This window comes from Colius striatus, chromosome W (genome assembly GCF_028858725.1).
Source record: "Colius striatus isolate bColStr4 chromosome W, bColStr4.1.hap1, whole genome shotgun sequence".
Lineage (NCBI taxonomy): Eukaryota > Metazoa > Chordata > Aves > Coliiformes > Coliidae > Colius > Colius striatus.
Window position 1 is genome coordinate 26,889,162 of NC_084789.1, and position 14,246 is coordinate 26,903,407.

The 14,246-nt window shown below is 41.1% G+C and overlaps 1 protein-coding gene across 3 annotated transcripts in view; it reads right to left on the bottom strand.

Annotated features, from left to right (window-relative positions):
- The window catches only part of LOC133628677 (mothers against decapentaplegic homolog 4), a 46,863-nt gene that overhangs the window by 23,477 nt on the left and 9,140 nt on the right, over positions 1–14,246 (bottom strand). The window contains exons 1-7 of one of the 3 annotated variants that reach the window (XM_062017112.1): positions 9,107–9,152; positions 7,955–8,320; positions 6,870–7,044; positions 6,415–6,444; positions 2,616–2,831; positions 771–890; positions 528–638 (exon numbers count right to left, since the gene is read on the bottom strand). In XM_062017112.1, coding sequence (XP_061873096.1) covers positions 528–638; positions 771–890; positions 2,616–2,831; positions 6,415–6,444; positions 6,870–7,044; positions 7,955–8,203 — 901 coding nt within the window. In that variant the 5' untranslated portion in view covers positions 8,204–8,320; positions 9,107–9,152. Of the gene's footprint in view, positions 1–527; positions 639–770; positions 891–2,615; positions 2,832–6,414; positions 6,445–6,869; positions 7,045–7,954; positions 8,321–9,106; positions 9,153–14,246 lie in introns of those variants that run through there. The other 2 variants (XM_062017111.1, XM_062017113.1) reach the window with 2 other exon arrangements.

Sequence of the window (14,246 nt, forward strand, 5' to 3'; positions counted from 1 at the left end):
TTTATTGACAAATACTTTACTGCACAAGCTTCCACAAAGTTGTATTAAGTTGCTTAGTGTACATGGACACACATCTTCCAAAGCTTAACACAGACTGTTATAACTTAAGGCACAACTTCAAAATTTCTAGAAAATAAAGACAGCTAAGAACTCGCTTGGATATTTTTCTTCCAAAACTTGCAACACATTCCAAATCAACTTTCTTTTCCACAGAAAAAATACTAATTAGATGATTGCAAAGCTCTAAAAACAGAGGTGTAGAAAGGAACTGCTAGTTTTGTTAGGTAAAATAAGAAATCTAGAATATAGATGGCACTGCTATAGCTATCTGAACTTCTAATCTCTGCTGCTTTAACGGAGGAAAGTACATCAAGTTCTTATATTTAACTGTCAGTACATACTAAACACAGTAATGCTAATTCTAAAATAAAAAAAAATAGGATTTTAGGGTAAAGAATAATCACAAATGAGCCCTCATCCACCAACAAAATTGGAAACAAAGTGAACTGAAAGTGTACACTACTCACAGTAATGTCCAGGGTGCATAGGTGGATGATGCTGAAGATGACCATTCTGGTGGTGAGGTATGGTGGGTGTGTAGGCAGCTGTCCGACTTCCAGTCCAAGTTGTAGTACTATCTAGGAAAAGGAAGGAGTGGTTGGTTTTTAAGGGAGTTTTTATCCCATCTCTCTTCTAATTCTCTATTTCTCCTGAACATTTGGAATCCGGTTATAGAAAACTAAGAAAAGTACATGTACGTATATACTCACTGTGATGGTAAGTAGCTGGCTGAGCTGTAAACCCATTCTGCTGAGTTCCTGGCTGAGGCCCTGAAGCAATCTGTAAGAGTCCATCACTATGGCTACCTGTCAATATACTGGTAGGTTGACCTGGTAAAAGAACACACTACCTATTCATGAACGTTCCAAAATTTTAATTAAGAGCTCAGCACTACTGGGTAGGAAAATACACTTAACTAAGGGCACTGCAATCCACAGTTCCTACAAGTTCCAGTATTTTTTTCCACCTACCAGAGTGTCTTTGAAAACTTGAAGTAAGATGCTCTGCATCAGCTAATTTTGACTCTGACACCCTTAATGTTTTAGGAGGAGTATGCACATAGAGAACTCTTTATCGATCGCATTTCATTTTTCAGTTTGAGAGGAAATAAGAGATGTCACAGGTTATACTGAATACCACAGTTGGAATAGGTTTGGTATGAAGCCAAACAGGCCAACAGTAGGTCCAGTAAGCTGCTTCTTTTCAGCATGTTATAATTACTGTTCCCAATGAGGACACTTGCTTAAACTTATGTCCCTCCTAAACATACTTAACAGCACTTTATTTATTTAAAATATTGCTTGAATAGAGCTGCATACATCACTGGACTCCTTCCTGAGAAAGTTCCTGGGGAAATATTTCAAGAATTGTCTAAGCTTTAAACTACAGAGATTTCAGAGTAGGTTAACAGAATTTGATTTAAAAGGCTTCAGCTCAGTCATTAACACTAAACTGATCAGCAGTTTTGTAAGTACACTTGCACTCTCAAGCCGGTGTGGCCAGCAGAATTTAACACATTGAAAATTTGAACTAAAACCTAAAAATGAGCTTTTTTCTTTCCTGTCCACTTGGCTCCAAAAATTAGTGCTGATGAGAAAAAGTTGTTGACTATACACTGTTGTGCAAAGGCAATACAATTAAACTGCCTATCCTTTTTTCTCTGCTGGAGACAAATATAGACATTGTATCTCCATTTGGCAAAACCATCATGAGTTGTAGCAAGAAAGTTGTCAGCTAAAATTAAAGAATGTTATCAAAACACCATGCCAGCATAATTCAAATTTGATAACACAAAATCCATTATATTCACACATCTTTGCTACTGAAGTGATGAAGAGTCTGTGAAATCCCTCCAAAGTTCATGGTTTCCCTACACTAGGGCTACAAGACACTGCGTAGGTAACTGTTTTATTGTTCTGAAGTATGAGGTTTGATGCTGATGAACCACTCTTCCACTCGTACCAAATACACACAGAAAAGCAAGAAAAAAATTCAACACAGTACTCCAACAAATTCATGAAAATATAAATTAGGGTTGTCACTGTGGTAGTCCAGTGGGCCATTATAAAAATAATCAAGTTAAAACTGGAAGACTCCTTTTGTCAGCTGTGGAACACTGAAGAATTGTCTAAAAATCTCTTGATACTCTCACCTTAGAGCAAATCTATTTGTGGTCCCACTTGCTGTGGTAATAAAATAATACAATTCTTCCATTCCTACAGCAATTCTTTCAATAATAGCCCTAATGTTTTGTCAGTGGTCAGTTTTTTTTAATACTGTATCACTGAACCTTTAGCACATCTGGAAGAGTCTGGAACACGTCAGACTCATTGAAAAGAGACTGGGTCACCAGGAAAAGTTACTTTAATGATGCTCCAAGTTAAAATCTGATATTAACACTTATGAATCTGTCTAGATTACCTTGCCACACGCTTTAGCAGTGTAGTGTGGCAGCAGAACAGTTCCAATGCAAGATCTACTTTGGCAAAAATCAGTGATTATCTTTGAGTTTTCCCATTTTCACAATTTGGTATTTCATATAAACTCAATCTTACTTGTTGAAGCCACAGGAATGTTGGGAAAATTAGTGGTGCTGGTAGTGCTAGCCTCAGTAGGAGCTAACATGGCTGGGGTGCTATAAGGCTCCGTGGATGCCCTGTTACTTGGAGGATGCTGGATGGTTTGGACTGAATGGCCTTCAGCAGAAGACAGCGATGGCTGCCCCTCATAGTCATGAACGTATTCGTCTTTCACCAACATGTTTGATGGACCTGTGGAGAAGCCAACAGTCACATATGCAAAGCAAATCTATTTTCAGGATCTAATGACAAATTGCAGTACTACTTTCAAGTAATAACAACACTATTAAAACTACTGAGGGGAGAATTTAACCTCTATAAACAGGGCTAAAGGACTCCTCAATTACAAATAAATACTTTGAGCCAGCAGCAGGAAATTTTAAAGCATAACTAGATGGGAAAGCAAACTGCTTATTTTGTTCACTGATACCAAGCAGTAGCCTCCAATAGCATTTTGTTTTCTAGTCCATCATTATGTGATTGGACATGGTTAATAAAAGGGAAAAACGTGCTTTTTGTCAAGTATCTAAATATACGTTCATGCAGTAGCTAGGAAACCAACTCCTAGTATATAAGTAAGAATGTACATAAAGCTCCTATGAAAAATATAATTCATGAACACAGCACAAAAAACTTCATGCATCCCTTAATTTTGAGCAACTCACATCCAAATTGACTAGAAACAAATTCACATTCAAAGACAACGTACTATACTTAATGTAGCCACAAATTCAGAATATTCCACATATAGTGTAGGGAAATTACTACCATTGCCACTACAAGAATTTCTATATATCCTACTGAGCATGTTCAAGTAAAACACTACATCAACTTCCTGCTCATTTTTAAAGCAGCCTTAAATAAAGTCTGACAGTAATTTTCTGTTTCCTGCTGCAAAAAAAAAAAACAAACAACAGGACAAGGAAACATTTATGTATTCAACTGCTAGCTCCTAAGCTTTGATTCTGCACAAAAGGATTTTCAGAAGACACAGGTAACAATGCAAAAGAGAAGAGTATATACAAGTTAAAGCTTAACTTAACAGTCTGTCAGGTTATTTGGGGCTTTAAGTCATTTTTGCTTGAATACTTCTAATAATGTGCTAAAGACATTAGATTATCCAAATTTCCTTCTCTGAATTTCTTCTGGAAAGTAAAAAAAAACCACAAAGATTGTTTTGAAATAAAGCAGTTACCAGCTGCACTATCTCAGATTTCTGAATAATGCTCACTGGACAATGAGCGTCCAGTTTCTCTCAAGCTTCAGGGAGAGCAAGAATATTAGACTGCTTCATTCAATTGCACTCTAGATAATTTTGAATATTTTCTTGTAAAGCTACTTATTAAATCATAAACATTTATTATTCCTGTTTATTAAGTCCTGTTCACCAGAGATAAAGAGGAAGTAAAAAATGAAAAAATCAGTCAGGCGAACTCCTGGCTGAGAGGCTGGTGCTGGCGGGAAAGTTTTGGATTTTATGACAATGGATCTTTGGCGACTATAACTTGATAGGACAGGATGGAATCCATAAGGGCAGTGGAATATTTGGGAATAGGCTAGCCAACGTGATCAAGAGGGCTTTAAACTAAAGGACTTGGGGGGTGGGGGGAGAAGCAACATAGAGCAAGCTATCCTGTCTAGCAGGCAAACAGGGCAGGACAGGGAATGTCAGGATAAGTGTCCCTCATCCACACACCATGCTGAGATATGGAAGGCTGACCACCCTGAGGGAGAGTCAAACCGGGGAGGATCCTCCTGCATCTGTCCAGGGAAATCAGCGTGTTTGAGTAAGCCCCTGTGTTGCCTCTACACCAATGCACGCAGTCTGGGAAATAAGCAGGAGGAACTGGAGATGTGGGTGTGGATGCAGGGCTACGACCTCATTGCAGTCACAGAGACCTGGTGGGACAGCTTCCATGACTGAAGCACAGCCATGGAGGGCTATGGATTGTTTAGGAAAGACAGGTTGACAAGGTGAGGAGGCGAAGTTGCTCTCTATGTAATGTGTATTGAACTCTGTCTGGGTGGGGATGAGGGGCAGGTTGAGTGCTTATGGGTAAAAATTAAGGGGCATCTTCGCAAAATCATGGAGGACAGGTGAGGTGCCTGAGGACTGGAGAAAGGCCAATATCACTCCAATCTTCAAAAAGGGCAGGAAGGATGACCCCGGAAACTACAGGCCAGTCAGCCTCACCTCCATCCCTGGAAAGGTGATGGAACAACTCATTCTGAATGTTACCACTACACTTATGAAGGAAAAGATGGTTATCGGGGGACTCAACATGGATTCACCAAGGGGAAATCCTGTTTGACTAACCTGATAGCACTCTAGGAGTGCATAACAGGCTGGCTAGATGAGGGGAGAGCAGCAGATGTCATCTACCTTGACTTAAGCAAGGCTTTTGACACTGTCTCCCATAACATCCTCATCAGAAAGCTCAGACAGTGTGGCTTGGATGAGTGGACAGTGAGGTGGATCAAGAGCTGGCTCAGTAACAGAACTCGGAGGATGATGATCAATTGGAGGCCTGCGGCCAGTGGACTTCCACTGGGATCAGTTCTAGGGCCAGTCTTATTCAACATCTTCATCAACAACCTGGATGAGGGGACAGTGTACCCTCAGCAAGTTCGCTGATAACACCAAACTGGGAGGACTGTCTGATTCCCCAGAAGGCTGTGCTGCCATTCAGCGGGATCTCAACTGGCTTGAGAGGTGGGCAGAGAGGAACCTCATGAGGTTCAACAAGGACAAGTGCAGAGTCCTGCATCTGGGAAGGAACAACCCCATGCACCAGTATAGGCTGGGGATTGATCTGCTTGAGAGCAGCCCCAGGAGACCTGGGAATCCTGGTTGATGATAAACTGAACATGAGCCAGCAATGTGCCCTCGTGGCCAAGAAGGCCAATGGCATCTTGGGATGCATCAAGAAGAGTGTCGAAAGCAGGTCAAGGGAGGTTCTGCTCCCTCTCTACTTTGCCCTGGTGAGGCCTCATCTGGGGTACTGTGTCCAGTTCTAGGCTCCTCAGCTCAAGATGGACAGGGAACTGCTGGAGAGAGTCCAGCGCAGGGCCACCAAGCTGATCAAGAGACTGGAATATCTTTCATATAAGGAAAGGCTGCAGGAACTAGGACTGTTTAGTCTAGAGAAGAGGAGACTGAGGGAGGATCTTATTAATATTTCCAAATATCTAAATGGTGGGTGTCAGGAGGTTGAGGCATGCTTTTTATCGATGGTATCTAGCAACAAGTCAAGGGGTTATGAAGCTCCTTCCTTGGAGGTCTTCAAGACCCACCTGGACATGTTCCTATGTGACCTGATCTAGGTGGATCTGCTTCTGCAGGGGGGTTGGACCAGATGATCTCCAAAGGTCTCTTCAAATCCCTACCATTCTATGATTGTATGATTCCCAGTTCAATTAATTAGTATATTATACAGGTGCAAGTTCTTGGTGTTTGGGGTTGTAGGGTTTTTTTTAATCAGCACCATTCAACAGTGAGGTTTTTGTTTTTCTCTTTTGTTGGGGTTTATAAGTTGCAGAAAATGAAAACAGAACATAGCTACAAGCTGAGCTAAAGCCTCAATTTAAAGAATTTACCAGTTCTTGCTTGTCATATGCTACCTAGCTGGTTATCCAAAACTGGAGAGACAAATTAGTTTCCATCTACTCTCTGTACTCCCTCCCAAGGAAATAGTGAGGAATAAACTGCATACACACCAAAAAGCTTAACACAGTTTGTGCCCATAGAAATGCAACAGTAAACAGAACTACTTACCAGAATTCTGTAGTGTCAGTCCTGAGAGATCTTTAAAAAGAAGAAAAAAAGAAAAGGAGGTGTGGAGGATTATACACACAGAAATCTTCATCCATGTTTGAACATTAAGTTTAATAGCCTTTACAGATTAGTACTAGAGACTCCACATATTATATCCTCTCCATTACAAGTCTAACAATGCTTAATTATTCCTAAATTATTCCTAGGACACACATTAACTGTAAGAACTGTGTGCAAAGCCAACAGAAAGGCTTAAACAAAAGCCACAAACTGTTCTTTCAAATTTGGAATTAAAGGTAAAATAATAATTCCATTAGGAAGAGCATACGAGAGTGACTTACATTTAATCATTAAAAGTTAATGTTTCTAATTGAGGCCTGTATTTTCTACACTCAAAAGGAAAACATTTTACATTCTATTCCCACTGTTCCATTTTAAATCAAGAGTCTACTTACCGATGCCAGGTGATACTACACGCTCATAATGGTATGGATTTACACAGACACTGTCACATTTTAAGTCAAAAGCATACTGACAATATTTAACATGCTTGAGTTCATTTTTATGAAGATCAGGCCACCTCCAAAGACGAGCGTAAATCACATGAGGGAATCCCTTGCGACCAGCCACCTAAAAAGTTAGACACAAAAGTTGATTGGGAAAGTAGCAAGGCATTTCGCTTTACTTATTAAGGAGCAAAGTTGGAAGGGGACAAACAAAACCACCACTTCTCTCCATCATCGAAATATGAAAGAAAATAAAGAGGTAGTGTGCAGTTTACCTAAGTTCTGTACTCAACAGAAACAAACTTCTCTTAGGCTTTTGCTACGGTTAAGTCACCACTGTGATTCTTAAGAAAAAAATACTGGATATAAAATGGTAGAAGCAGAATTTGTGCTTAATGTAGTATGTATGGTCACCTTCCCCACTAAGGATGATCAAAGAGCTTTGCCCCAGAAGAAGAGGAATGAAGCACTAAGCTACACTATAAGGAATTTACAAGTAGAAGAATGCCAATTCATTATACTGAAAAATAAAAATAAAATGCTTCTAGCGTAGACAAAAGCTAGTCAACAAACATGACATCTGTCCTGGAACAAGGAAGTCACCACCCAAGCTATACAGGTACTGAGTACTGATGATATAAGGTTAAAATAAATCCTCAGTGCAGATTCCTTGGAGTACCTTAGCAAGGGATCACAGGTCTTTCTTCACACTGCTAACACAGAGCTAATAGAAGCTTGCAGTGAAAATGCCAGAATAGACAGCCGAATTTGTTACGTGACCCTGCTTTTTACTGCCACACACACACTCATTTAGAACTGCTGATCCAATGCCTTCTGCTCCTTTGGGAAAAAAAAAAAAAAATCATCAACTACTGCAGCATTCCAGAGCTCCAGCAGTAAGACATGCCTACAAATAGAGGTGAGGGGGGGTGCAAGAGAAGAGCTACTCTTCCTCAACACTCTAGGATCCTGTGTCACTAACTTTTTCTCCAGATTCCCTAGGAGGAAAATATCTGATTTTCACTTGTACTAACCTGAAGCCTCCCATCCAGTGTTCTCTGTATTGTAACACACTTGCTAGGATGAGCTCCATTTGTGGTTATAGCTGTAATCAAAGAGTCCAATTCATCTTTTTTCTCCTTTAGCTTTTTAACTAAACTTTCAATTGCACGTTTTGCAAAAGTTTCACTCTCTCCACCTTGTCGATGGCACATCAAGCTGTGAACAATGCTCAGACAAGCATCGTTACTTGTTGGTGTGTTAGTAATAGACATATTGTCCATTTATCACAGCCTTTTCTTTCAGATCAAATTTCAGTTTTGGGGGTTGTTATGATTTTCAAGCTGATGAACAAGAGATGATCCAAGTTAAGTGTTAGATGTACTGTCCCTTGGTAAAACCTAGGAGGAAAAAATATCTACATTAGAATTGTTTTTAACAAATTGCAGATCATGTCTATAAGGAAGTCTGTGGCTTTTCGCTACTTTTATTTTCAAGCTAAGTGCAGGATATTAAAAGCACATGAAAAAACTGCATTGCTTCTCCCATGATAGCTAAAACATGCTTAAAACGCAGCTTGCATAGTTTTAGATTTATTTTTCCCCTAGTGACAATATTTAAATAAAGATTATGGTTTATATTATACACGTACACATAGTATCACAGAATCATAGAATGGTAGGGGTTGGAAGGGACCTTTAGAGATCATCTAATCCAACCCCCCTGCAGAAGCAGGTCAATCTAGATCAGGTCGCATAGGAACATGTCCAGGTGGGTCTTGAACACCTCCAAGGAAGGAGACTCCACAACATCCCTGGGCAGCCTGTTCCACTGCTCCGTCACTCTCACGGTGAAATAGTTTTTTCTTATGTTTAAAAGGAACTTTTTGTGTTCCAGCTTCATCCCATTACCCCTTGTCCTGTTGATAGATACAATCGAAAAAAGGGATGTCCCAACCTCCTGACACCCACCCTTTAGATATTTGTAAATATTAATAAGATCCCTCCTCAGTCTCCTCTTTTTCTAGACAAAACAGCCCCAATTCCTGCAGTCTTTCCTAGTATGAAAGATGTTCCGGTCCCCTGGATCAGCTTGGTGGCCCTGCGCTGATCTCTCTTCAGAAGTTCTCTGTCCCTCTTGAGCTGAGGAGCCCAGAACTGGACACAGGACTCCAGATGAGGCCTCACCAGGGCAGAGTAGAGGAGAACCACCTCCCTTGACCTGATGGCTACACTCTTCTTGATGCATCCCAGGATGACGTTAGCCTTTCTTGGCCACGAGGGCCCATTCTTGGCTCATGGTTAGTTTATTTCCAACCAGCACTCCCAGGTCTCTCTCTGCAGAGCTCATCTCCAGCAGGTCAATCTCCAGTCTATACTGGTGCATGGGGTTGTTCCTCCCTAGGTGCAGGACTCTGCACTTGTCCTTGTTGAACCTCATGACGTTCCTCTCTGCCCAACTCTCAAGCTGGTTGAGATCCTGCTGAATGGCAGCACAGCCTTCTGGGGAATCAGCCAGTCCTCCCAGTTTGGTGCCATTAGCAAACTTGCTGAGGGTACCCTCAGTCCCCTCATCCAGGTTGTTGATGAAGATGTTGAACAAGACTGGCCCCAGAATCAGTCCCTGTGGAACTCCACTGGCCACAGGCCTCCAACTCGATTTTGTGCCATTGATCACCACCCTCTCGGCTCTGTCAGAAATGTAGGGATTATTATATGGTGTAGTGGGTCTGGGATGGTAGTGATTTTCCACAGCAGCTCCTGCAGTGCTGTGCTTACTGTTGATATCAATATTATGACTACTGCTCACACAGCATCAGGGCTGTCCCTCCAGCATTCCTTCCCCCACCTTCACCAATAGCTGTGGGTGGGCATGATCTTGGGAGGGATTATGGCCAGGACAGCTGACCCAGGCTGACCAAGGAGATATTCCATACCATATGACGTCAGCTCAGTAATATAAACTGGGGGAGAGGAGCAGGAAGGGGAGGCAAGATTCATTTCTGGCCTTCCAAAAGCAACCGCTACGCGTACTGAAGCCCTGCTTCTCGGGAGGTGTCCAGACATCACTGCTGATGGGAAGTAGAGAGTAACAGCTTTATCTGCTTTTGCTTTGCTTCCCGCGCGTGCGGCTTTGCTGCTTATTTATTAAACTGCTTTTATCTCAACCCACGAGACTCCCATCTTATTTTCTCTCCTTCCCTGGCTTGCTGAGGAGGTGGGGGATAAAGCGGTGTGGTGGGCACCTGGCATCCAGTCAGGCTCAAACTACCACATATGGACAGGTTCTGAATCAGGAAAGGAAGAACAGTGACAATTTCCTATGGTGTATGCTGGTAGGATGAATCCAAGTGAAAATACTGACTGGGAATCAAAGGGTGTTGATTTAAACAAACTTTCATAGCAAAGAAGCATGAAAGTACACCAGAATCATCTGCCATCTTTATTTAATAATCCTGCACAAATAGTTCAGCTATATTCTGACCTCAGACAAACTCTTAGTCCTCTTTGCTAATCAGAAAGAAAAATTGTACGTGGCCATTAACTTAATGCCCATTCATGTGAGTTAGTATCATGTGTCTTTAGATATTGAAATCCCAACTGTCTTCTTTTTTCTTTGATTGGATCCAGCTGGTTCTGGGTCAAGACATAACAGCTCAAGTTACTAAAAAAGCACTTCCAGGTTGTCTCACATAGAACAGCCTTAATTACACTAAATATAAGGGAAAGAATAAGTCTCTCAACACATTAGGCCTTTAAACTCTATTTGTTAAGAACCTGCAGTGGTTTCTGGTCATTAAGAAATTCTTCTCAAAGCCAGCAGACCTCCTCCTTTGTCAAGCTTCCTTTAAATTCAGAAATTAGAAGAGCTGGCCTGATTTTCTCAATTCTGAATGAGCTAATTATGTTTTATCTTGCTTTACCCAGAAACATAGGACAGCAGGTTTTGTGCACTCACAGAAAAGGAGCCTAATTTTTTCAAAATGCTGCTTTGGTTCTTCAAGCAGCTCTGGCTTCAGGTAGTCATCCACTGACACCATTCTACCAACTCTGTGATCTGACTTCAAGAAACTGCCAGCAAGTAACACAAGTTATTTTCCTACATTTACATTTTCTAATGAAACTTAAAATATAAGCCTGAAACTAATATGTTCTTCTCAGCAATGTAAATAAAATATATTTTATTTAAATATTTAAGGAAAAAAATGATTGCTCACATTATCTAAGGAATACCTCCAGTCAAAGATCTGTTACTGCCCTGGGATTTTCCATGTTATTAGAGGTACAGTAGTAGCAGCTATCTATTGGAAACAAATACATTGCACAAAAGGAAGAGCATGATGTTAATTTAGAAAGTCAACACATCACACAAGTTACAGTGTGAATGCATGGCTTCCCTTCATGTCAAATAAATACTATAACACAAATCCAGCACAATTATAAAAGGAAAAAGTCTTCCCTATTTAATATTTTCTCCAATTTCAACTTTAATAGAGAATACTTTGGTATACTTGGAAAAAAAAAACAAAACGTAAATCCTTCCTTATCCTCCATTTTCAATAGTTTTCTTCTTTTATAAGGATGCTTCTGGACCTAATTTCTCCCAAAAGAAAACAATTACCTAAAAGTTTTAGTAAGATCATTTTACCTAGTTATTTAAGTTTCTCCCTCAATACTAGGATTTTTTTGCACATCAACTCAAGAAGCCTCTTTTTTAAAAGTCAAGCTTAACCTGCCAGTCATTCTCCATGGCAACCTGCACTCGCATAAATCCATAAAAGCTTGCCAGCTAAAAAAGAATAGAACATCATTTTCCTTAAATATAAAACAGCATTCCAAATAGATATGCATAAGTCACTAAGATCACAACAACCCCATGCAACACTACAGGCTTGGGGTAGAGTGGCTGGAAAGCTGTCCAGCAGAAAAGGACCTAGGAGTGTTAATTGACAGCCAGTTGAACATGAGTCAGCAGTGTGCCCAGGTGGCCAAGGCCAGTGGCTTCTATCAGAAATAATGTGACCAGCAGGGCCAAGGAGGTGACTGTCCCCCTGTACTCAACACTGATGAGGCCACACCTTGAATACTGTGTTCAGTTCTGGGCCCCTTACTACAAAAAGAACAATGAAGGGCTGGAACGTATACAGAGATGGACAACAAAGCTGGTGAAGGGTCTGGAGAACAAGCATGATGAGGAGTGACTGAGGGAGCTGGGGATGTTTAGCCTAAAGAGGAGGCTGAGAGGAGATATGATCACTCTCTACAACTACCTGAAGGGGTGTTCTAGTAAGGCGGAGGTCAGTCTCTTATCTCCAGTAATGAATGATAGGACAAGAGGAAATGGGTTCAAGATGCACCAGGGGAGGTTTAGATTGGATATGAAGAACTTTTTCACCAAGAGGGTTATTAAGCATTGGAACAGGCTGTTCCATGGGGTGGAGGCCCCATCCCTAGAGATAGTCAAAAGATGCAGAGATGAGGTGCTGAGGGATATGGTTTAGTTTAGTGATAGGCCTGGCAGTGTGAGGTTAGTAGTTGGACTTGATAATCTTAAAGGTCTTTTCCAACCATAATGATTCTGTGTTTCTGATCAAGCTATTAGTCAAAAGAGCTTGAAATAAGAAGATGCTTAAAATTTGACATGCAGCTCTACCTTCCACACCCCTAAAACCATGAATGAGAATTCTGCTTGCTGACTTTCAGATGAACAACAAGCGGGTCGAGGGAGGTTCTGCTCCCCCTCTACTCTGCCCTGGTGAGGCCTCATCTGGAGTACTGTGTCCAGTTCTGGGCTCCTCAGCTCAAGAGGGACAGGGAACTGCTGGAGAGAGTCCAGCACAGGGCCACCAAGATGATCAAGGGTATAGAACATCTTTCATACTAGGAAAGACTGCGGGAACTGGGGCTGTTTAGTCTGGAGAAGAGGAAATTGAGGGGTGACCTTATTAACATTTATAAATATCTATAGGGTGAGTGTCAGGAGGTTGGGACATCCCTCTTTTCTATAGTAGCTAGTAACAGGACAAGGGGTAATGGGATGAAGCTGGAACACAAAAAGTTCCACTTAAACATAAGAAAAAACTATTTCACCATGAGAGTGACGGAGCAGTGGAACAGGCTGCCCAGGGATGTTGTGGACTCTCCTTCCTTGGAGGTCTTCAAGACCCGCCTGGACATGTTCCTATGCGACTTGATCTAGGTGAACCTGCTTCTGCAGGGGGGTTGGATTAGACGATCTCTAAAGGTCCCTTCCAACCCCTACCATTCTATGATTCTATGAAACCCTTATTGAAATGGAACAATCTTCAGAAATGTTGTCACCCCTCAGCTGCTACTGTCCTCAACAGGAGCTTCTGACTGTTTGGCACTTTTGAAAGCCAGATCACTTGTTTAGGATTTTGAACACTGTTACCCACTGCTGGTGCATAATTCGGAAGCCTCCCTTTACAAGTCCCTCTCAACAGAGATCCTGTATTTCATCTTGCATATTTGATCCCTGAAAAAAGGGGGTGAAGTGGAGGTTATTAATCTGGCACATCTTGATAAATGCTGTGATGCAGTTCTGAATTCTTAGGATATTTTGCAGACAAGTCAAGTTTTTACCTTCCACAAACTTAGTTTCTCAGAAAATAGCTCTACAAGTCTATTTTTGACTGAGTTGCACATTCAAAAGATGCCTTAACACCTTCTTACTATATTACTTTCATGTGTGCAAATAAAAGCTAAATGCAATATATTTTTAGAAAATAAGCCTTTGAAGATGAGGTTCCAGCATGCCCTCAGACATGGAGTGCCAGATCATCGAATGGTAGGGGTTGGAAGGGACCTTTAGAGATCATCTAGTCCACAACCCCTCTGGGCAGCCTGTTCCACTGCTCCGTCACTCTCACAGTGAAATAGTTTTTTCTTATGTTTAAGTGGAACTTTTTGTGTTCCAGCGCTCTGCAAAACAACAGTATGCCTATGTGATTTAATGTTTATTTGATGTAAGCACAAAACTTCAGATTCCCTCCTTAGCACCCAACTAGGTGATCCCACACTACAGCTCTTGTTTTGATTTACAATGGAAGAGGTAGGGTCAAATATATTGAGAAAAAGTCTTCTAATTCCCTCTACATAGGAATTTCATAGAAACAGAAATGAGAGAGAGTATGTTTAAGGGGAAAATGGGCAGAGGGAAGAGACAGGGAACATGTAAAAAGCAGGAGATAACACTTGTACTGAAGCTCTCAACTTTGCCTACCAAGGAACAAAAAGGTATTTCTCTCCCTTTTGCGAGCAGACCACAGAAGGAAAAGATGCTAGACAAGATAACAAAGTTAGAGAT